We start from the raw sequence: 25,329 nt of genomic DNA, 5'->3' as shown, positions 1-25,329 counted from the left end.
CGCTCTCCTCTTCCGCCCCATCCAGCGCCACCACTCCCTCAGCTCTGCCGACGCAGCTTCGTGCAAGAGTACCTTCTAGCCCGCTTCACTCAAAAGTCATCATGCTTGCTTAAAAATGATCAATACTCAAACTTTTCTAGCCAAGCTAGGAGTTATGGAGCCTCAGATCTTAAATCGTAAGCAAAACAACAGACACTGAATTTGCCTTTCTAAAGCCTCACGCATACATCGAATTTTATAACGTCGCTAACACACATATACCTCAAATCCCACTGTTTTCAGAGGAACAAGCTGTCCAGAATTTGTAACAAATGACTTTTCTGACAGAGCAGAAACAGTACCTGCGCTTTCCGGGAGAAACCTTAAAAAGGCACAGCACAGCTCTTACATTTACAGCCACGGGTAACAGCTGATTTGAACTTACTGTTACTGTGACCATGAACATACACCAAACCAGGGAGCGTTAACAAAATCTATTTTTGTTCACTTCTTTGTGAGAGGCCACGGATATCGTGCAGCTGTGTGCCCAGTTATCAAGACTGTTCACTACGGACCCGGAGAACTTGTATTGGTAGAGTTTCGCCCAGCGGAGTATTGGAGGACCAGACGTTCTCTCTTAAAGGCTTGTGATGAAAAGACAGCACCAGACACAAGTCGACTGTGGCAGCGCTACCTTCTCACAGCTTCCCACCAACCCACCTCTGCAGAGTGACCTAGTCCAAGGAGGAGCGATAATTAACCTCCTCCATTTCTACAAACCTTGGCTTTGGCGCTGAATCCCAAATGCTTACGATGTGCCTGATGAACCTTGCCTGGATCTTATCTGGAAGACGAAACGGCTGCACACAACGCTTGTTTGCCATCACCCACACTCCAAAAGCAGCAATTAAAAGGTACAGCAATATGTAGCAAATTACCTTTTTTTTTTTTTTTTTGAAGCCATCCCACGTTGCTTTTGGAGTTATCCTGGCCCGGACACAACTAGTTCCCTGGCAGCACAAGAACACACTGCCATCTGCCTGCTTCTCGTGAGGGCTGCAGGGCACACCAAAGCATTCACAGCAGGAAACACAGGAAAAACAGGGCTTCAGTCTCAGAGGGAAGTAAGAAAGGAGCAGGGGACAAGTCTGCAAGTCTGGGACAGAGGGCAGGGATAGCAAGTAGGCTCACCGCCGACTTAACCTCAGATTTTTGGAAACAGCACAGAGCTAGGGTGAAAGCAGCAGCACCATTCCAAACAAGACCCTATTTACTACTTAGGTCAGACCATATGAAGACAGGGAATATGTAAGGAAATGCATCCAACTGAAGTAATTGTGAAACAGTAAGATTTCACAAATAAAACAATCAGCATTTATTGTTGTATTACAAAACACTTCATATTTTGGCAATATTTTACAGTTTATCCTTTTCCTTCTTAGGGCCTGTTGAAGGGGGGAGGGGGAAGAAAAAGAGGAGAATGATGAAGTCAAGATTAAATTTCAATGTCTTGCTTAAAAAAAATTCTCCCAAACCGCCCCAGTCCCTCCCACCAAAATAAAAATCTAGTTTCACTCAATTCCACTATCCAAAGAGGCCATGGGTGAAGCGGCAGGCAAAACTCTGGTAATTTCACTATCAAACGCATCAAGAAGACAAACAAAACATTCACAGTGGTCTTCAGTATGGTCTGTTGCGTTGATCGTTTCTGAAATCATTTCTGAAAGGGAAATAAGAAGTTATAAGGAATCCCTTAAGCAAATAACAAATAGTCCCTTCAAACATCTCTAAGCCAACTTCTGCGTATTCTTCTACGTTTAGATAGCCTTATCCAAAAACGCTCACAAAACACACTCAACAGGCCAACTGACTTATTTTCCCCAAAGCTCCTATCTGCAGTTAGCATTTTTGTAGCAGAGTTGTGCATGCACACATGAACAACACTTTTCCCCACAGTCCCTATCAATTCCACAGTCTGTACGCTACGCAACCAAGCAAGGGCAGAGAAACTGCTTACCTTCCTCCCATTTTACCACCATAGCCCCCTCCCCGATCACCGCCTCTGCCACCACGCCCTCGATATCCTCTTTCTCCTCCATAGCCACCTCTCCCACGAAAATCTGGAGGAAAATGCGAAATGACACAACAGTCAGGTTTTTCAAAAAGCTGCAGATGCCATTAACACTTCTAACACTTCAGAAGAGATGCGGTTGTTTTTACACACCTCCTGATGGACGGGAATCTTCTGGTCTGGGCTCACCACACTGGTTGCAGGAATTCCTGCGAGCGAAGTTCATATTACCACAGGCCCTAGAAAAGACAAGGATTCTCCAGGCTTAGCTGCTAAGAAACTCAGATAGCATACATGAAACACCACTGCCCAATTAAATGACACTTACGGGTTAGGACAAACCCAATCACCATTTTTGGGTTCCCCACTTCTACCCTGGAAGCCCCCGCCTCTTCCATATCCACCTCGTGAACCTGCAGACAAAATTACAATCAGAATAAAGGAGGGGAAATGTCTATGACCTATACACGAGAAACATTTATTAAGGACTGTCACTGGCTTCAGAACCCAACTGACAGACTTTTCATGGTGGAAGAAAGAGTAAGTGTTCAATGTAAATCTATCCCCACTTGGCAAGCCTCTGAAACCCTATTAGGAACTCTGAAAGAAGCAGGTAGTGCCAATGACAAAAAATTGTACCAACACATAATTCAGCATCTCCTAGATGACTTATGACTAGCTACAAGAGAGCTAGAAGACTTGGGCAAGTGACATCGGAAGTTACAGCCGCTACCAAATCTCAACAGCATTCAATGTCCTGAAGTTAACGCATCTGCATAGCTGAAATATCCATGTTCATATGGACAGACTTATAACTCAGGCAGACGGGGAAAAATAAGAAGCAAGGATAGCATATGGTGGCCAGAAAAAGTTGCTCCACCACATATTTTTTATAAATTCTTTTTCTGCAGTAAAAGGAAACTTGATCCGCTTGAATTGCCAATGGGTAAATATAAACCCACTATGTGCATTAATAAAATTTTATAAAGATTTAACAATGTATAATATCAATCACATATGGCCAGACTTAGTCACAGAACAAAAATTTAACAAAAAAAAACCAAAAAACTGTCTGGATTACTGCCAGGATGCATCTGACATAAGCACAGAGACAACACAGTTCTTGCTTGCTCCATCAAAAAGATTAAGAACTTTTATACCAACTGAAGTTCTTGAAGAGTCATTTTTTACCAGCCTACAAAACTGCCTGATTTCAGATCTAAAATTTGTTGACAGCCACCACACAAAGCATGCTTCTTGTAAAATGGTAATTAATATCCAGTGGACTACTGGCAAGACTGTATTATGCAGAGAATCAGGGAGATTAACATCTCTTTAATTAAAGGAGTTAAGACACCCAACTGCTGCTCTAAGTCAGTAGCAGTTGAATAATTTACCCTGCTTAATACCATCTGGGAGCATCAGAGTATCTCAAGGCTTTGCTGTAATAAGCAAACACTCATTGGGAATTCACACCTATGTATGCGGAACCCGTACAGCCTCAACACCATTGTTATATTATCTCTTTAAAAGCAATGCTGAGACATGATCTGGAGACTTTCCAGTTCAAAAGAAAAGCATAAATTCTGTGCTGTGCAAAAGAGATTACAGATTTCAGTTTACTTAACTTGGTTCAATCCTTATTGCTCCCTTTCATGGCAGAATCCCAAAGGCTCATTTACTTTGATGAATCACTGCCTCAAAGTCAACCTCTCTTTTATAAACCAAAAATAGCTAAAAAGCATTTAGCCATGCAAAACCAAGGTTTCTATAGATTTCAGCCCCACCTCGACGTCCACCACCTCCGCCTCCTCTCATGAACTCAGGCCTTCTAGTTGCAAAAGAAACTTTGATGACATTGCCATTGAATTCTTTTCCTGTGGAAAGACAGAAAGTGAGAAAAAGATCAATACAGCTCCCAACAGCACAGCAGGAAGTTCAGAAGAACAGAAGTGATTTGCACATACAGACTGAATAAAAAGCTTTTAAGACGCAGGGAGCCAGGAGTAAATGTCTTTATTTTTGAAAGTGCTGGTCCAAATGCAAGATGGCAAACACTGAGGTACTTGCTAGGCTCCCCATAAACCCAGATATTTCTCTTGATTTAAATGCAACCCCTGAGTTAGAATTTAACTAGACACATAAGAACATTTGAAAGATTTTTGGCCATGTCCACGGACGAGTAGTTCAGATGTTAGAACTCTGTTCTTCCCCCAAGGCAGGCAACATGGCTTTTGCACAATTCAACAGTCAGCAAAAACATTAAATACTCCCATGAAAGTAAAAACCATGAAATTTTAAAATACACAGTCTCAGTTCTTCATAGATACAAGATTTATCACAGAAGCAGGACTGCATGTATGCCTAATATAGTCATATATACTTTAACCTCCTAAACAAAAGTCAATTTGCATTTTATTAGCAAAATATAAGCCATCAAATAGCACGCTGTGTCAGATTTTTTATGCACTGCCATTTCACACCAGATACACCGTATGTCCTTTTGTTTCTGCCCAATACTATTTAAATTCTGTGAACACAAAAATTCACAGGAGCAGGCACACCCCCACTCAAATTTACTACTACAAAAGAGTATCACTGCATTTCCTGCATCAAGTCGGAAAACTTTGATATCAATGTATTTCTGGGACCTGTTCTCTTCCTCCACTGAACCCGTTATTTAAAAAAAACCTTGTTCTTCACTGCGTATATACAAAGCACTTGGCACAAGATTACCATAACCACTGCCAAACTCTAAAAATTCTACCACAACACTAATAATATCAATACTAACACTGTAGGAAATCCCTCCACCTTCTAACACAGATTATAACTCTATTGGTCTGAACAAGTTACACTCTCCTGAGTGACATGAACAGCATCTTTCATATTTTTTTGCATGGGTGACTGAGGTACAGCAGCAAACCCTAACAGTTTCATTACACATTTTTGGTTTTAATCACTAGCTGCTCTTCCACTGAATAAGAGAAAAGCCAGCACACACAAAATACCAATGAAATAGAGGTCTTTGCAAAACAAAACACAACCAAACCCCACAAACACAAAACAAAAACCCACCAAAAAAAAAAAAAAAGAGACAACAAGAAGTAGCATGGGGTCCCCAATAAGGTTATTGATTTGCTTCTTCCACTGCATGTTAGACTCATAAATAACAAAAAGAATAGGTATTCTCACCCACCGTCAAACCAGTCAATTGCTGCTTTAGCAGAAGGAGGGTCATCAAAAGATACCGTTGCCTCTCCCTTTGGTTTGCCAGTATCCTTATCTGTATAAAGATTTATCATCGGTTTGCCAGTCTTTTTGTTGGTCTGAAAAGAAAGGTTGTACACTTGGCATAGGAGAAATACTGGGAAAGCCACTTCATTGCATAAACCGTAACAGCTAAGTATCATTAGAGAGAAGATTCTCTGGGAGCTAGCCTGCAGAAACAGATGCTTTTGACTGAAGGATACTGACCGGCTGTTCTCCACAAAGTAACAATGGGCCCAGTTTTTACAAAAATTGAGGTCAAGTGCAGGAAGCCCTAATTTAGAATTACAGAAACAGAAGAAACAGCCACAGAACACAAGCACACTTCCTGAAGTATGAGGGTAGCACAACGGCTAGTGTCAGTGTTAAGGGTTATAAAGACTAAAGAAGAGATACGAAGCAATCTAAAAGTCACTAGAAAAAAGCTGCTAGTGCTGCCAGCTCACAAATGAGCTGTCATCTGGGAATCCAGATAAAAATATTATCTACAACTGCCGGAGAGTCAGAGCGAGCATCTGCCTTGAATGGTGTCAGTACATTTCCAAGACACTAGCTCCTCAAGTTCTCTTCCTTATTAACGGTGATTTCTCATATCTCATACCTTTATAATACCGATTTGTTTGAAATAGTCTGCCACTTGATCTGTTGAAACATCCTCTCCAAGTCCTTGCACGAAGATAGTGTTGTTATCAGAGTTGTCAGACTCTGAATCTAGGAAAAAGTAAGCTACATTTACCATGCATTTTTGTGGTAGCAACAGAAGCAACATTTTAAGCTCAGGTCTACACTGCCCAGTAGCAGACCCTTAAATCCCAAAGGCATCTTGTGTGAAATAAAAGATGAGCAGAAGCATAATTTTGAAGTTAACACCATCAACTTCAAAAATGCATGCACAGCACCTTCAGATGCTGCAGTACAGAGACCAAACACACTCAACAGCTGACCAGCTGTCTGCCACACACCCAACTCGTCCGTGCAGCTAGGACATCCAAAACCATCAAAGTAGTATATGTTTTAAATAACACAAGTTTAGCAGAAGTGTTATGGCAGTGAAAGCAGCTGCTCGGCTCAAGCAGATTCAAAGTTCAGCAGCAAATTCTTACTTGCTGCACGAAAAGACATCCAAAAATTCACATGCATTAATAACATACATTTCTTTCAAGGAAGAAAAGCTTTAGCTAAATTTCTTTTGAGCCATGGGAACTCCAGCAACATCCATCTTTCCAGACATACATTTTAAAAGCAATGACCTAAGAGCTACAATCCACTACCACCCACTGCTTGTTTTCTTACCAGCATCTGATCTTGGTCCATAATCCCTTTGCCCTGTGAAACGGGTTTAAAAAAAAAAAGAAAAATACTATTTTTAGCAAAACATTTTCAAGTGACTTTTTTAGAGACAAGAAAATATTTAAAGTATGTATGTAATGCATCTAAGATCTAAAACATTAACCAGAGATTTAGAGAATAGTTAGATTAAAACGTTCAACAGAAGGTGTCTGTAGGACGTTATCGTGTTCTTTAACTTGCAGCACGTGGCAGTTGCCACACTGATGCTATGCTGGTGTTATCTTGCCAATGCTGGTTGTCAGATCACCAAGCAGTTTACCACTTTTTTTTTTTTTAAACCTCTAGTACCTTTCTAAGAAGCATTTGTAACAAAAATTTTAAAAAGAAAAGAAAAAAAAAATCCGGTGAATGTCACTGTCTCCACAAATTCTTTCATGCAATTTGACAAAGCAGAAATCCAGTTTACTGCTAAAAGTTTGGCTATTAAAACTCATGAACACACCAGCCTCACCAAAACGCTATAACGCTTCTACTAGATAGTAACAAGATATTGGTGGCTTTTAGATTTATAAAGAATTTCCACTGAAACATTTTTGGATACTCGGCACTTACCACCGTAATTTTTGAAGCCACCACGGTCACCACCACTGCAGAGGAAAAATTGAAGAAATGATTTCTTCCTTAAGTCTCTATGTGCTGAGCCCAAGGCTCAATCTACAGTTAACTGATCACAAGTTGAGAGTTACTGTCTAGCAGCTAAAGCACCATCTCTACGTTCTCCTCACTACTCATTCATGTTCAAAGATTAAATTACATGAAAGTGAATAATCTCACAGGGGTGCTGCACTGGAGAAAAGAAGCCCTAAAGAGTATTTTAAACTAACCCCCACACATGTCATTGTTTCAATACTTTCTCCCATCCCATAAGCCAAAATGACTGCTATTAAAAACTGGGGTTTAAAACAGAAACGTTATTATCATGAAGGTTAATGGGCTTTAATTGTAGGTGTAATTGCTACTTTGGAATAATTAGTACTTTAGTGCTTTCCTAGAAGTAAGAAGAGCTAAAGTTAATTAACCTCCATTGTTATGCATTTATATATGGGGGACAAATTAGCAGTATCAGCCATTCTCTGAGAAAGGGTCTGTTGGGGACCTACTGTACTATTAACACTTGACATTACAGAGAAGGTGTGTGTATGTGAGCTTCAAAAGCAGAGGCCGTGAAGTTTTAATTTCATTCATTCTGAAACCTGTGGCACAAAATGTAGACCAAGTTAAGAGATTAAACACATCAATTTTCAAAGGTTAGAAGGGGATTTTTAAACAGGACATAACGCTTCCAATTATGTGCATGAAAATAAACCCTCACTCTTTTCAATGTAAATGGTTCGTACTAGTAGGATTTTTCACAGCAGCATTTTTAATTGCATCCATGTTATGAACACAATATAATCAACATTCAAAGCCTTCAGGAAAAATACAACCAATGGATTTTTTTTTTGGAAGTCAATAACCAAGTGTCAGAAAGACTGTCTCAATACTGCCATGGACAACTGCCTGCTCGCCCTCCGTCGCATGAGGGACACAGCTGCCACCTGAAAATTAGGCAGGTTCACCGAATCCTGCTAGCTTTCACACTTGGGAGATATGGCAAAGCCCGTGTAAGTTCAACCCCTGACATAGAGGACTATCTCCAGACTCTGGAACTTTTGTGCCTGTACAAGTAGCTTCTTCAGCAATGCGCTTTACAGCTGGAAGTCAGTCCAGGTTTTAATTCAATCTGTCTGCGAGCACATCAGAGTCCAAACATGGGACACACGCACCCCAGCAAAAGGCAATGAAATGAAATTAGGGAGTATCTTCTTTGGCATCCTCTATATCTGTTTTCTGTTACAGGAAACGCAAAGTCATGAACGGGAGGTACTGCTTACTGCACATTTATGAGATAAAATCTGTCCAAAGTCAGGGACAAGAGCAACATAAGGTTTCACCAGATATTATTAAGACTGGATTAAGACAGACATTCTTTGAAAGGTGACTGACATTCTGTGACAGTACATATAAGGAGTAGTAGATGTTTGTCATGACAGACTACCACTTTTACTGGGACTTTTCTTAAAATAAATTTTTGCCGCAGATTTTAAATTGCTTCTCCACAGAAAAAAATCTGAATGCTAACTTGCACTGTCATTTACTCATAAGTAATTCATTCTGCTCATTAAAGAGGTAAAGTGAATGAATTTTATATGCAACATCAGAGCTGGTCTTTATTCAAGGCTGGCTGTTTTCAAGGACTGATGATAAAAACACAATGGTGATGATAAAATTTACTGTAAATATCTTTCTACCACCTCCAATTCACTTCAGCTAAAAAAAAGCCCAAAACAACGCAGAACAATTTTCAGTAGGATGCCTCCTTTTCTAGGATTTTAACTCGGACATAACAAGAGTGAATACATCAACTGCAGAAATGTTTCCAACCCTAGATTATGGTCCAAATTCATCAGGACATCATTATCCAGAACATGTATGTTTTCTAATTTGAAAATATACAGCAGCAGAGACATAAATTAGAAAATCCCAACAATCTAAAAACATACAGAAAAATAAGTTCACGGTTAACACAGCCAGGATTTTACAGGAAGTGAGGACTCTGCTAAGATGCTGGGGTAAAAATGTGTGTGCCATGATTCCAAGAAGTGATAGGGTTTGATATGTAAAATGTAAAGGAAGGTACAATCAAATGCCTAATTTCTAACTTTGTGATACAGTAATTCTGCACCCTGCACTAACAAGTGCAATCCACATTTTTTAGTTAGTATTTTTAATTAATGTCTGTAGAAATCTGTCTTCACCTAAGCATGCTTCAGCATGGTATCTTCTGCTTAGTCTCACATGACCAACCCAACCAAAACCTGCATCAAATCACTGACAGATACCTGTGATGATAGATTAATATTTTCCTCCATTTTTAAGTCCCATTTCGTATGTGATTTATAAAGCTGCGGTGCGTTACCTTCCTGAGATTGCTGGGCAAAGGTACCTAAGACTGCCAGAAGGCACGTGGATAGGCTGCAGCAAACAAAGTCCGACACAGAAACTGGTTGCAAGCAGCTGGTGCCACAGTCTGAGATTTACCCCTCACTGAGACCTGAACTCTTAAGTCTCAGTCTCAGCAACTGAATTAGTTCCCACACTATTGTCACAGAACACATGGAAAATATAATCACAGTGTTTCACAGTCTATTGCTTTGCCAGTCTTGCACACAGGGCAAATAGATGGGTGACCAAATGGAGTTTGGGGTTTTAACACCCTATATTAGAATTATGAACAGGTAGCTAAAACTCAGCAATGTCACCAACAAAGATAATAAAATAAAAGAGACTGAACTGCAAGCAGCCAGAATGTGTATGCGGCATCATTCATAGCAACAAAAACTTACTGCTATGAAAGAAACGTCATCAGATGTTCTTTTCTCCCTGTACTCAGTCATATATTTAAACATCACCTACTTGAGCGTAAATGGAGTTCATCTGAACATTGCTTACTTCAGCTGGGAATAACTCCTTAAATAAAAGGCACAGTTATATGGAGAGCTGAACATCACAGAAACAAGAAATGTACTTTAAAAAAGTGATGAGATATTGGCAGAGGTAGCACTAAGAACTCAGGAACCAAATTTCAGCCTCCAACGTGCATCTATGTCTTGCCAAGCATGTGGGAGTTACACACAAGAATGTATTTTTACAAACAAGAAAGGAATGCTTAGTGCACTGATAAAGTCACTGGCAGATGGCTTTTTTTTTTTTTGCCTATATTTATTGCCTCTGTTCATGTTTTTCCAAAGTCTATATAAGGCTAAGCTCAAGCATATACATTACAAGTCAAAATATTAATTCTGAACACAATCCGCACTGTTGTAAAAAACATTTACACTACGTTGTAGTTTCTTTATATCACAATAAGCTAATTCCCCTCATAAGAGCTAATACAGGAATTACGCCGCATAGGTAACCTCTGTTTATAGTCTATCAGCATCAAACCTGCACAAGAAGAAAACAACAACAGAACCTATGCTGGGCAAAGTTAGGATTTCTATGACAAATCCTAATGCAATGCTAAATCCTTTTTTAAACCGCATCTATGCGGTTCCACCAACAGAGACTGTGTGAGCAGATTCAAAGGCAAAGCCTCTCCCATTTATTCCACAGACGCTAAAAGAAGGGCAGTGTCACAGGTACGGCCTGAGCGGCTTTCCCAAGATGAAAGAAAAGCAAACCTGCTTTGTATTGCTACTGTATGTCCCGCTTATGTGCTCAACCAGAACAATTCGTTACCCCAACGAGCAATTAATTCCTTACCTTTTGGATGAGGACACTAACAAAAAGGTGACATTCTACAATGAAACTTGGAAGAATAACTTAGAGTAAAACTCTGCATTCTCAAGACCTGGTGTCCCTGCTTTCTAACCAAAAGAGCTCAAAGATGAGACTCTTCTACTATGGATTTAAATAAAGAAAAGATTTTGCTTCTTAGCCAAAATACAAATTTGTAGGATCATCAATTTTTCAAGCTTCATTTTGAAGGGGTGGAAAAATTCTACTAAAATCCTCAAAAGATGTAACTCAAGACCATTAAAAAAAAATCCGAAGAATAATTTTGAAACTCAAAGTTACTAAGATTAAAAAGTGAACATCTGACGCATAAGAAAATGATTGCTCTCTATCGTAATAATATCAGCTAGGGAATCTGAACAGTGATTTCTCAAAAGATATTTTATTCTCAGTGCTACATGACTTTGCACAGGCACAAAAGAAAAATGAGTGCTGAAAGCATTTATTACAGTACATATTCAAGTCATTCCAGTTTTCAGAATAACAATTCATACCTTAACATGACCAACTATGTTTGGAAGTAGTTTTGTAAAGGTTATTCAAAGAAATTAAAGCTCTCTGAAATTTAAAAACGCTAATTCGATTTTGCCCCAAGTATTCCAGAATAATTTTTTCACACTTGCAGGCTGCTCTGAGAGGTCCTGCGTGCAGGGTAAGTTTCTGCAGGCCAACACAACTCGCAAGAATCTTGCGAGAGAACTGCTGGTGCACCCAAAGTCACTGCATCACGAGCACAGGACAGGAGCGAGTCAGCGATGACGCTGGTATCGATGCATCGATGGCCCAGCGCTACAGAGCGGATTGGGCAACACAGCTGTAAGAACACCAGTGGCTGGGTAAAGCTCTTACCCATGAACAACAAGCTGCAACAAGGTCTCCCTGCATTAAATGCCAGTCGAGACAAAATTTGTATTACTAATTAACAAAGAAGAGATTCATTCGCTACAATCTCAAACTATTAATTTTTTTTTTGTAATGTCAAGGAACAGTATATTTTTGTGTTGGTAGATCTCATTTACACATTATTTGCTAACCACTATAAAAATGAAAGCCTATGTTAATACAGCAGTACTAATATCTGCGTAGACAAGATTTCTAGATAAGATTATTTCCCGATGGCTATGGAATTTCCACGATTTGATGTTAAGCATTAAAATGTGATCGAAGTAAAAAAACTGAAAACGGTAACTAGTTCCTGGAGATAGATTTGACATTCCTACCAAAGCTGCTTTTAGGAAAAAAATAAAAAGATAATAATAATAATAAAAAATAAAGAAACCCAAAGGAAACAAAACCAAAAAACCTACCCCGAACCCCCACATTTTCACAGGACTAAACATGATTTCTTACCTTATTCGAAGTTATTTTCCCCTTGATTATACAGTTTGTTATTTAATTTAACCTTTTAGACTTTTCTAATAAGCACGACTTTGGTAAAATATACGTCAGGAGCAGAATCCTCCATCATAATTATGCAGAAAGACTGAATAAACACTGTAGTTTCGGAAAAATTTCACTGCAAACAGCATTAAAGGCTGCATCACATAACAGAAGTGGACAGACTTTCTAATAAATGCCTTCCCACTTTGCTGTATTTTCCCCCACTTCTCCATTCACCTCCATTCTTTTCCTTCTTTTGGCTTTCAAGTCTATTGAAGTACTATTATCTACATGGATGTGAACAAAATTTTTCTTACATTTTGGAAAAATATGGGAAGAGGCTTTATTTTCACAGACATCAATTTGTCTTACTTTATCTTGCAAAGACAGAAGTTTGTTTCAAAGTATCTACTGAAAGTATGTTTTTTGAAGCTCACATTCATTCCTCTTATGGAAAAGGCTCGGCTATAAACATTTTTTTAAAACCCCAGATTTTATCATAGGAATATGGAAAACCCTCATTCACATAGAAAAGCTGATTTTAGTAAATTGTTCAGTTTTAACTGAAAATGAACTTAGAAATTACTTTGCTAGTTAAGTTTATATTATATAAAACCCCAGCAAACTGTAACACAAAATAACTAATAATACACTTTTGTAATTGTGCTACCACACTTAATTAGGAGAGATGAGGTCCATCTACATCATCAAAACGGCAAGCCATGAAGCACAATTTGGGACCACCTTAGGAGCAGGCAAATTTTAAATATGGTTCAAAAATAAATACTTTAAAAAGTCGTCAAGTCTTAACACAGTGTTGGATTACTTTATTTAAATTAGATTAGTTCAAACAAACAGCATTGTATAATTAGAGTTCTTCAGCTGGAGCTCTAGCAGTAACCCAGAACTGGGCAGCCTATTAAAGGATAAGCGGTGGGGACAAGCCACACTTCAAAGCTCACTGGAAGCTTCAACATTCTTATTTTGCATCAATGAGCACTCGACACCCCCAACCATTTCACAGAGGTACATAAAGGGAAGCCAATTGTGATAGTTTATTAAGAAATAATAATGTCATCTGGCCTAATTCAATCGGGTTTAAAGCAAAGGTCCCAATCTCTCAGACCTATGCACAAAATCATCTGCAAGCACAAAATTAAATATATGCATAAATTTTCTGGACAGGAACAGGGCCTAAGGCAATGGCAGAAGGGGTAACAGTATTGTTAGTATTTAATCTCTACCTAAAGTAAGTGTGTTTAGACTGACAGCTAAACCAATAATAAGAACCGCATTTTAATGGAAGATTAAAATTGCAATAAACAGTAAAGAACAAGTAATGTTATTACTAAATTACTCCTAAATTATTTAGAAAGCAGAAAGATAATTAGCCAACCTTAATGTAATGATTTGTCACAGTAAAGTCAAAATAATTCCCTGTTAAAATGTTAGCCACCTTAGCTATGAGTTTTATAACACTTTCTCAATTCCTGGCTGTTGGTTTTCTTGTCACTGAAAACAAATTTTTACAGGTTTTAAAATATCTTATTTCAAGGGATGGGCTCAGGCAGTTTTTGTATTGCAACTCGTAAATAAAATGCAGCTGTCTGTCCTAATAATCAAATGCTTAGTCTCAATCTATCTGAACCTAAAAGCTTTTCCTAGGCAAAGCGTACTTCTGTGCAGTGCAGAAAGGTTTAATTTTAGAAACCTTCCATTTTTGGCAATCTAAATCTGAACCATACTAGGAACAGGCATATAGTAAACAAAGATTAAAAACAGCTAAATAACAAGAAACAAAGGTAAGGAACTGCAGGCACTGGAATGAGATCACTTACCTATATCCAGACATATGACCTCTTCCATCCATGTCATATCCCCCTCTACCTCCTCCCTGTGACCCGCCATATCCTCTATTATCTTCTCCATACCTACTCTTTTCACGACGATCATCTGGAGGAATGAGTAAAGCAAAATAAAACATGAGGAAATTGTAGTCCAAACTGCAGTGCAGTGAAAATTCCCAATGTACATTTTCCCCCCCCCCTCAAGTTTAAATCTGGAAAGCATCAACTCCTAATTCTCTCTTACATTATCTATGCCACAAAGTAATGGAGCAAAGTTTGCTTTTGTTCCAGTTCTCTCCCTTGGGTTCCAAGGCCCCAAGATATGTCAGAATGTAAACACTCTGTACTTTAATTACACTTCATTTTCCAATAATTAAACACAAATTGTCTAAAATACACTTCTCATTCTACTTCCACACAACCTTCCCAGTTTGCAAAAGAGATCACTGAAGACAGAACGAGGATAAAGAGCGTGGGTTGTGCCGCTTGTGTGATGTTACTGCAAAAAAAGGGTTGATCTTAAACTTCTCATTTCTTTCTACCTCAGAATTCACCTACACAGCGTAAAGCTGGAATATGAAGTGCAAAAGCTCTTCATGACTGATCAAGACTTGAACCTTCTTCCTGCATGAGAGTGACATAATAGCTTAGGAAGAAAATTTCCATCTAGAATTTGCAGAATTCAGGGACACGGACTTTGCAAGGCCTCCTCCAACAAATGCAATGATTTTGGGGCCCCAACAGTTTTTCATCTCTGCATAATGTTTTGAAAGTATTAACAAATAAAACATTCCCCAAGAATATCAACATGGAACAAGAGCTTTAACTCTTCATCAAATCAACTGTCTGTGGCAGGAAATCCAACTATTTCACAGTGTTTCTGCTCAATTTTATTAGCCAATATTGAATTCAACCTGTGAATTTTACCTTGGCTGTTGTGGCTATAGCTTCCCTTCTGAGACTGGTAGGACTGCTGAGAATGGCCATATGAGCTTTGGTGCTGGTTATAGCCTGACTTTTGGTCATATGAGCTCTGGTGGCCATAGCCCGACTGCTGGTCATATGAGCCCTGGTGGCCATAGCCCGACTGCTGGTCATATGAGCTTGACTGCTGGTCATAAGAGTCTTGGTTTTGTCCATAGCTTGACTGCTGGTCATAAGAGCTTTGGTGCTGACCATAGTTTGACTTTTGTTCATAAGAGCCTCTTCCACTTAAAATAAACAGAATTTATATTAATAGCTAAATGTTCACAGAATAGAGAGCAAAATAATGGCTGAAAATTCATGACATTGCTAAAATTTCCTACTCACAGTCACCTCTCAGTCATTACTGGCATATGGATACGAAAATACTCTACATTTCATCTCTGTTGAGATATCTAGCTTCCAATAACAGCAAGGCAGAAAACTGTATGTTACCATCGCTTTCAAGACATCCTCAGTTTCCACTGTATGTGGAACTTAACAGTAGCACTCCCCTTACATATCCCAGTACAATGCTTGCTCTCTCCCCTCTCCCCAGCAGAACGACAACGGTTGATAGGAGGTCATGGGCTATCTCACTGCCAAATCCTTCTCTACAGAACAGCAGGGAAGACACCCGTTGCTCATGTTTTATTGTGCAGCTGATACTTCTGCCTACCAAAAAAACAACAACAACAAAAAAACATCCCAACATTTTGCGTTCACTGAATTGCAATCTATGTTTTTCTGGGAATTCCACCATTTTGCCAAGAACTTTTCTAACTCTTGTCATATCCTCTAACATAATTGCAGTTCTTCCCACTTTAGTGCCATCTACACATACTATCCCACCAACTGTCATCAGAAACATTGACCAACATCACATCTAGGATATTTCAACACAATTTGGCTGTACATACTCAAAAGGTGTCATAACTGTTCTCTGACTAAAGCAACTTTATAGCAACCACAAGGATATCTCACCCACACCTTATTTCCCTAGGCTGCTTCATCGTCCAATGTAGAAACAAAAGTATTTTGAAAATCTAGGTACATGAGAGAATTGTTCCAGTTGGGTTACCCTTTCACAGCAAGACGCTATATAGATTTATGAGAAATAAATTGCATCCAGGAAACACTGGCTGTTACTCATACCTTTGTTTTCCCCCTGGGTACTTAGTTGTGGCTTAACTGTATTGTTTTTTCAGTAATTGAAATTAATCACTGACCTCTGCCACCCTTTCTTCTCTTCCTCCTCCCTGCTTCCACCCTTTTCCAAAAGATGAGGCACTATATTTGCCACTCTCCAGTCTTTGGCAATCTTACTTGCTAGCCAAAATGCCACAGAAAAACAAACAAAAAATAATCTAAGAACCTACAAAAAGTTTCCACCAGCTTTTCAAAGCACTTTAAGATGAAGTCTATTGGGTGTGACCAATCTCAAAATATCCCATCCATGTAAATACCTTCTAATCGGATCCCTCCCAGTTCTAGCCAAGATCTTAGCTTTAACATAACTAATCCCAGTGGCAAAGCGGTTGCAAAGATTTTTGTTAATATCTTCACTTCAAAAAAAGTCAGCTCCACTGTAGCCTTTGCAACATTACCAACGAAGGAAGCACTGTTGAGAACATACACTATTTGCTGATTTTCCTTCCTTCCCTTAGGATGCGAGAGCTACAATTTTGTGGCCATCCTCTTCAGAGTTGCTATTCTTTAATTTCTTTGTTTCTCCTTATTTGTTACAACCATACATTGAAAAGTTTCCCTCCAATGCCTTTTATTAATTTTCTTGATCAAAACCAACTTGTCAGAGAATGTAATCTCTACTGCATTTTTTCCCCACTGGATGTCTACAGAGTTAAAAACTACACTATTGCCTAGTCCTGTATCTTTGTACACTTCCAACAAATGCTCAGAAAACAAAGCAAAACAAAACTTAACCACATTCCTGCCTTCTTTAGAGATGTGAAAAAGACTCAGTGACAGCACCTACTGCTGACAGATTAAGACCTTGCTTGTTTATATTAAGATGTTTTGCAATAATAACTACAAAAACAGAAACCAAGTACAGGTTTACTGAAGTCCAGATTCTTTTATCAGCTTGGAACAAAATACAAAAAATATTTGGACCTTGGACACAAGAAAGAAGTTTAGTATGCAGCTGTTTATTTTAAAGAGGTCACATGATCCTCAATAAAGATCTAATGCAAGCAGTAACCTTGGGGTGTATGCACAAAGCTTGTAAATGAGACAATGCAGTGGCCTTATAAGTCATTATGGGAAGTTGGGTTGTATTTTCTAACATACTTTAGAAGTTGTATCATTAATCCTCCTGAAACTGATTTGAGTACAACATTACTTAATAAGCAAAATACACTTGTAATAGCGTAAAGTACTGATTCAGAGTGCAGTATGAAATGCAAGTTTAAGTTATTGGTAAGGATATAAACCCCTGATGTTTTGAGAAACCTACTTAGCTGGATAAAGAAAATATATTTCTTAAATGATATCTCTGAATCCTTTCCTTTTCTGGACTAGATGATCTCTAGAGGTCCCTTCCAACTCTGAAAATTCCGTGATTCTTCACCATAAAAAGGCATTCTAAGTCCGGAAATCTAAGACAAGCTAAGAATTTCCTTGCTAATAGCTTATTTGAAGTTAATAAAGAGTACTGTAAACTTATACAAGAGAATATGACTGGAGAGGTACTCAGTCTGTCTTTTTCTTAATCAAAATACTCTCTACCAAGTCCATTCTTCATTGTAGTCACTATCCAAAGATTTTCTAAAGCGTATCTCCCCATACAGCTTGACTTCAGAACAACTGTTTCCATCCTTCTTACATAAAGAAATATCCTTCCCTCACCTCCTGTTCTTTCAGGCATTAGAAATGTCTTAAGAATATGGATTTTCAGACGCTTAACTTTTTTTTTTTTTAGCAATGATAGCAGGAAAACTGTTATGGCTCTAGTTAAAAATGTACAACTACTAGACAGTACTTTAAAATAGATACTGTTAATCTCAGCTTCCTTACCCTCTGGACGACCCTTTCTGCTGCCCCTGACTGCCATAAGACTGCTGGTTGTATGAGCTCTGATTCTGATTTTCGTAACTGGATTCATCATCATATCCCTGCGAATCTTGTCCATAACCTGGAAATTGAGGAAGAACGTTTTTAGTAAATAGTCACCTTTTAATTACTGCCAATGAATGTAACAAGCTAGTCAAACCTGTTTGATTTTGTCCATAGTTCCCATGATAGTTTCCATAGTTCTGTCCATAGGAGGAATTGTCTCCACTCTGCCCATAACCAGAATATCCCTGTAATTTAAAGACCGTACTCAAACAAATGTGACTTCCACAGCAGGTAATTACAGTTTTCCTTTGCTAGACACGACTGCAAACATCAAGCAGAGCTGAGAATGGACTTCTTCCCAGCCCAGATATGGGCACCCATGAACAATTATTTTTACTCAAGGAACATCTGCTTTGAAACACACAATGTTGTTTTCAACTTACCTGTGCTTGTCCATAATTTTGACTGCCCTGATTGCCATAAGACGAATAGCTGTAACACAAAAATGCATTTAGTAAATGTTTACAGTGCCCTCCATGTGGGCTGGAAAATATTTTTTGTGTTTAGAAGTTTCTTTTCATTCCAAAATAGGTGTTTAATCCCAGTACGGCAGTTGTAGGCATATTAGAACCACATCAATAAACTAATGGTTACTGCAGCTGACTGTCAGAAACCAGAAGAGCTTATTTTAATTTCTGCTCTGTTTCAAGCATAAATTTAAAGTGCGTGGAAGTTGCACTTACTGCAATTTGATGGATTCTTCACAGTCACAGAGAACTTTATCGTATGAAACCAAGGCATTTTAAGATTTTTCAGTATATTCTTACATAGTTAATTTTATTTTCATTGATTACAGTCAATTTGGTATTTGTTGGACTATTCAACAGTAACATCATCATTAAAAATCGCACTAGCTTTAGATTATACTTACTCCTTATTCTGCCTCTTTAAAAACTTTGTGAGCTGACAGAAGAACCACATCCTGAAACTCATATCGTACTCAGATATAGTCTCAAACTCACACAGTGTTACATGTATAGAACCTTCTGTTTTCATTAGCAAGGTCAGTATTAGCCGCAATTTTCATACTTCCATAACAACACTTTTGCTTCACTGATTAAAATAGCCCCCACCAAAACCTGCTGCTATTTTATGAACTGGTTTTTAAATTCCACAATTACTAACAGTTATCAGAAGGTTTTAACAAAAAGTTCCCTTCAACGGGAAAATAAGATGGAAAAATAAAATTTTATATGGCCCATCACCTTCACACATGTATAACAGCTTTTGGCTAAAATCTTAGCAAACAGCTTAAGGCAGTCATATGAAAAATTTCTCTATGTTCATACCATTTCAAAAGTTCTTACTATTAAAAAAAGATGTCTTTCCAATTTAAACCTACTTAGTGTCTTCCCTTCAGGAATGTAATTTTTTTTTCCTATTTTCTAAGACATCTTAATAAAGCCCAGGGCAGCAAGCTTTCTGCACCTGTAATTCCAAAAACTTATCAACACTGTATCATGCCCAAAGATTCAAACATCATGCCCGGGAATCCAAAATGGCCTTTTATTTCGCAGATTTAATTGCTAACAGCAAAAAAATCCACACATACCTCTGCTGGCCCCCAGACTGACTGTAGCTTCCAGAATCTAGAAAAAAAAGTAAGTCACATTGAGAACTTCCAATTAACATTTTATTCCTCTACTTATTAATAAGAGGAAGAAATCTGGGGAGAGGGAGAAAGGTTCAAGTGCACTGGATAATGCAGCTACATTCCCTGCAGAATGAGACAGCTTCCTCTTTGTTCACAAAAAAAGCAAATGGCGAGACGAGGAGAACAGGAGCACTGAAGTACAGGGTGTGGGGGACACGACTCAGGTGTTGAACTTTCCTTTTGAAGGATCTGAACTCCATTTTCAAGGCATCTCTTCAAATATTCAGGACTGCACAACCCCCTCTAATGGCTACGATCAATGAACAGAATGCAGCAGCTTAATTACTCAAGCAAAGCTAAGTACGTTGGTCCTGCTGAACCCCTTTTTAAGGCGCCATGAGAAATTTCTGCCTAGCAAAGGGCACAGACAGGCAGAATTTGGAGGTGCAAAATCAGGTATGAAGTAACCATGGCATGTCCCTTCTTCTCCCATATTGCAAAAGGAGAAACATTATTGATAGCTCAAACCATTCAAGAATTAATTCATTTACACACAACAGAAGTTGTCTAGGCAGGTATGATAAATATTATTTCCAATTAATGTAAACCTCCCTTATGATGGAAATTGATTCTTCAAACACATTAGAAGAATGTGAATTTCAAAAATATGACCTCAATTTAAAAAAAAAAAAAAAAATTCATTGAAATGTTTTGATTTGTATTTAAAGTTGAGCATCTAGTTTGTAAAAGCTATCAACATTACAAAAAACTCTACTACCTGCTAACTGGAATTCAGTTCTTAAATAGGGTTAGCTTATCACATTATTTTATCTTGTTAATTGCACAATGATGGATTTCCTTGTCTTCTGCAAAATTGCAAATTTTTTGTGTGTTAAAAGCTCTTACTATACTGGGGGAAACACACATTCCTACCAATTTAGTTTCCAAATCCAGCTGCACATAACAGATGCAGACACACAGAACACACAGGCGCTGCTCCATCAACCCTTCCGAATCAGACGGTCACGAGCCGGGTTCACCTCTTCAGAGACATGCCCCATGCTGCTCTACGCCCTACCAACTTCTTAACCACATGGACTCTGTCGATCTCGCTTTCTATGCGGGAGCCTCAATTCCACTTGACATTTTTGCTTGAAATTCCCACCTTCTTGTCAAAACCCAAACACCTTCTTCCTTTCTTTACCAGCCTCACCAGTACTGTCACTCTGGATAACATCCCTGCAATTTTCCTGTTCCTTTCAAATCACTTCAAGAATTTGTACAAACATTGTGGTGTCACAGTCTAATAAAAACCATCGAGAGCTTCTGTTTTTATCCCCACTTTCAGCCTTTCCCCTACTCACTTTCTAACTTCTACACCTAGAACTGACTAAAAAGCTGAAACCAAAGAGTGAATTACAATGCGGGTAAGTGTCATAAACTATAAATGATTATGACCATTTTCCAATCAAAACACACATCAAATTGTTCAAAGTCTGTTCATTATACCTCTCTCATCTGGTTATAAGCCTGACCCTACCAGTACTTACACATATACTTCAACGCATCATATATACTTCCAAGATGAGGCTATCACGCAAGCTATTCAGACATTAAGCAGCATTTTTAATGGTAAAGTACCTCCTCTAGGCAATAAAAAAGCATCAAATTTCACATTCTGTAAAAGTAGCATTTACCAAAAACTAAGATGAGATTAAATATTTCATTTCACGCATCCTATAAAGTGGTTTCTCTCAGACGTGAAATATTCTCCTCCTTTTGCTCTGCTACACAACTATTTCCTTGCCTTCTCATAATGAAATGCATTTCAAAAAAAAGGGCAACTCAAACATGTTTATTGTTTTTAATGAGATGAAGGTCAATTTTTTATATTATTTCAATTTAAATTATCATAAAGATTACTATTAAATAGGTAATGGCATTTTAAAATGATGGTTTCGCTCTACAATTTATATGCCATTAATGCTGCTAATTAAAACAAAGAATATTAATGGTTGTACTGGAAAGAGTCCTTGAGTAAGGATGTAATTAGCTATAAAGGACTAAGTTTAATTCTCCTTAGCTCTTCCCTTACAAACTTCTGCCAAACCACAAAATTTTGGAAAAAGTTTGAAAGCAACCAGATAAGGAGCCTATAAAAAATGAATACGTAAAATCAGAGGAATTTCCTTTATTTATACATTTCTCTACATCCTTGGTTGGGCTGCTTAGTCTACAGACTTCTGATCAATTTATTTTGGTGGGCTCAATGGGGACAAGAATCTCTTAAGTATTTTCGGAAAGGGCAGATAGTTTATTCTGGAAGTTCCTGGATACGCAGACAATTTTTCTGAATGTTTAAAAAGCTCATGGAAAAATTTCCTGAGAATGAAGTGGGGCATAGGAGACTAGCCACCTTGCACTGCTCAGGAAGCGTATACTTCTCAAGATAGAAAAATCTGCTCTGACCATTTGTAAACTGAAGTGCCCATACAAAGTAATTCAAATAAAGAAGCATCATTGCTTCTGTAGTATTCTCAACATAAAAACAATCTAATGTTTGAGCATCACCATAGAGTAAGAGCAGAGGAGACGCTCTCAGGTGCCTGACTGGCAAGTACCTGAGGTCTGGGAAGAAAATGTTTTTAGTTTACTGCCCAACTTTACTCATTCAGTAGAAGACTTCAGCGTCTGAACTCATTATACAGTAGCTTCAGACGTGTTGTCTTCTCATGGCAAATGGCTGTCCTTGCACTAAAGAATTCCTTTAACATATCTTGTTCTGATTTTATTCTCTATCATTCACATACATGGTGTGAGACAACACTAAAATGGCTCAACCCTAACAAAACATGGCTCATTCCACAAAGCACTTAACAGCCCTTAAATTCCTGCTCCCATTCTGGGGTACACTGCCTATCCACGGCTTTACAGGGCCATCACTGCTGGTGGGACAGAAACATTTCCACCTCAAACAGATGAAGAAACAGCCACACAACATGCTCACAGAAGCCCCATGAGAAGCTGGGCTGTGTGAAGTCATGTGGGACAGCAGACATACTGTCTCCATACTCAACTAAAGGCCTCCACTGGGAAAAGAATTACAGCCAGGGCATTTTTAAGTCCACACCGGGGGGGCTGTGAAGCTACCCCCTTCGCTATGCTGGCACCCTCGGGGGGGGGGGGGGGGGGGGGGCGGCTAGAGCAGAATGCAGAGCAGATACTGGGACGCAAAGGTGGGTCCTGCGCTGGGGGGTAAGGACATGTCCCATGGGGGAAGGGGGGGGGGGGGGCGGCACGACCCAAGGGAGGGGGTGTTCGCACTCCATGAGGGGTGTTGACCCAAAGGGTCACACAAACCATGCTGCGGGGAGTGGCACAACCGAAAGGCAGGTCCACATCTCACACTTGGGGGATGGGACACAACCCAAAGGGGGGGGCCCAGGCGAGGGAAGGGCTGTGACCCAAAAGAGGGGGGGTATGCGACCAAAGGAGGGGGGGGGTCTATACCAAAAGGGGGTCCACATCTCACACTGGAGGGGTACGGCACAACCCAAGGGTGGGGTGGGGTGGCAGACGCAAACCGGTGTGCCTCTACACCCCACGCAGCACTGGAGCGGCCGGCCCCGGTAGGATCCTGCCCCCACACCCCCCCCACACACACCCCCGCAACACCGGGGGCAGGGGCGTGGCCCGACTGACCACGCCCCCAGCCACAAAAGGGGCGGAGCGGGGATTTTCAATCAAAAGGGGGCGTGGCTCCCCTCCCCCTCTCCGTCGGCAGGGAGCGCGGAACGGGCGGTAAACCGGAGGGAGGGAGGCGGGGGGAGTGTGAGGGGGAAGGGGCCGCGTCTCCCCCCCCACCCCCCAACATGGCCGCGGCCTTTTCCACCTGCGCCACATGGCGCTCGCCCACCCTCCCGCGCCCACCACACCCCTACGGGAAACAAGAGGAGCCGCCGCCACCGCCGCCGCCACCGCCGCCACCACCACCACCACCACCACCGCCGCCGCCACCGCCACCGCCCCCCTCAGCCCGCCGGGCCTGGAAGCACCTACCCGAAGCCATGGCGGCGGCAGCCGTTAAGCGGGCTGAGGGAAAAGGGGGGAGGGAAAGAGAGAAAGAAAGAGAGAGAGAGAACGTGAGGGAGACCAAGCGCCGCGCCGGCCGCGCGCACACTGAAGCACCCGCAGCTCGCGCGGACTGCGGGGCCGGGCAGCCAATCAGCGCGCTCGGCGCCTACCACGTGGCGAAGGGAGGTGGGGGGGGAGAAGGGACGTACCAAGTCCCAGCGGGATGGGGGGGGGCGTGAGGAGGATCGGCGGGTGCTCGGCGTTGTACGAGGCTGTGGAGGGAGGCCGGGAATCGCTTAAAAAGGTTAAATTAGTTTCATTAATAAACACGCAGGCAGGAAAAGAAGCGAGATACGAAGATGGAGGTAAAGAAAACATCCAAAATCTGGGTCCTAAAGAGAAAAAAAAAACCACAAGGTTTACCAAGGGGTCTGGATCTTAAAAAGCCAAATATTGACATGGGGAATGGCTTTCTAAGAAAAGGGATCATGATCTTGGGAGCCACTTCTATGAAACGAGAGACATTGCTTCGGAAAGGAATGTGAATGAGGCATGAACTGAAACGACGGCAAAAGTAACTTTAATTATTTCACCTGATTGTTTTTTAGCAGTCATATTTCTTGTTTCAGATCGAGTTACCTTCTTGCGAGAGTTGGAGAGGGAAAGTTAACAGTTGCATGCTTTCTGTCTAGTCACAGTCTCTGCATCCATCAGCAGAAGAAACAGTGAGTGCTGTAAAACCTCGAGCGCTGCGAGGTTTTTACCCTTGGGTGTTTTTTGTTTTTTAAGGCAGTGAAGAGCATTCTCTGATTTCAGCTGAATGAATTGAGCAGATTTGCAAACAAGTTGGGCCGTTTCTTTCCCCGCCCCAGGCAGGAGGCAAATCCCACTGCCACAACCTAAAATAAGAATTAAGATTAAAATAAGATTCTGCAAAACAAGCAGTGACTAGAATGATTAATTTAAAAAAGGGGTTGAGCTCTCTGCCCGTCTTCCAGTTTCTCCTTGAAAAACTTCATCTCCTCCCAACGCAGTGTCTTCCCCTGTGCCATGAGCCTTCCTGTGTCTGTGACGACCTGGGACCTCTCACAAAGGCTTCTCACAAGGGGTGCCTTTGCAACCTGCCATCAGGATTAGGGCAGATCCCAAACAATGCTCTGTAGCCAGGGGCAGGGCAGGGGAGGTGGGGGTGTAGTAGAGCCCCTCAGTGCCTTTACATTCCTTGAGAGATTGGAAGAATTCTCATAAATGGAAAATGGCATTAATTGAGACAGAGAGACAAGCTGAGGTGTCTGTCTGCCTACTGATAGATCTGTGCTGTGCTC

General features: G+C 40.2%; 1 protein-coding gene across 2 annotated transcripts; it reads right to left on the bottom strand.

The window, feature by feature from the left end:
• Positions 1–1,330: 1,330 nt before the first annotated feature.
• TAF15 (TATA-box binding protein associated factor 15) lies at positions 1,331–24,118 on the bottom strand. Of its 2 annotated transcripts, XM_082492867.1 has the most exons (16): positions 23,990–24,118; positions 19,889–19,925; positions 18,720–18,768; positions 18,431–18,521; positions 18,235–18,352; positions 15,163–15,446; positions 14,227–14,341; positions 7,223–7,257; positions 6,614–6,646; positions 5,922–6,031; positions 5,250–5,379; positions 3,838–3,927; positions 2,379–2,463; positions 2,204–2,289; positions 1,997–2,099; positions 1,331–1,699 (listed from the first exon to the last, which is right to left on the bottom strand). In XM_082492867.1, the coding sequence occupies exons 1-16, from the start codon at positions 23,997–23,999 to the stop codon at positions 1,660–1,662; spliced, it is 1,416 nt and encodes a 471-aa protein (XP_082348993.1). In that variant the 5' UTR covers positions 24,000–24,118; the 3' UTR covers positions 1,331–1,659. The 2 variants fall into 2 exon arrangements, with proteins under 2 accessions (XP_082348993.1, XP_082348994.1); XM_082492868.1 differs by lacking the exon at positions 7,223–7,257 and having other exon boundaries at positions 23,990–24,110.
• Positions 24,119–25,329: the final 1,211 nt, after the last annotated feature.

The sequence above is a fragment of the Vanellus vanellus genome, assembly GCF_965231255.1.
Source record: "Vanellus vanellus genome assembly, chromosome: 19".
Taxonomy (NCBI): domain Eukaryota; kingdom Metazoa; phylum Chordata; class Aves; order Charadriiformes; family Charadriidae; genus Vanellus; species Vanellus vanellus.
The sequence above is the reverse complement of the archived record's forward strand: the minus strand, read 5'-3'. Positions and strand labels throughout refer to the sequence as shown.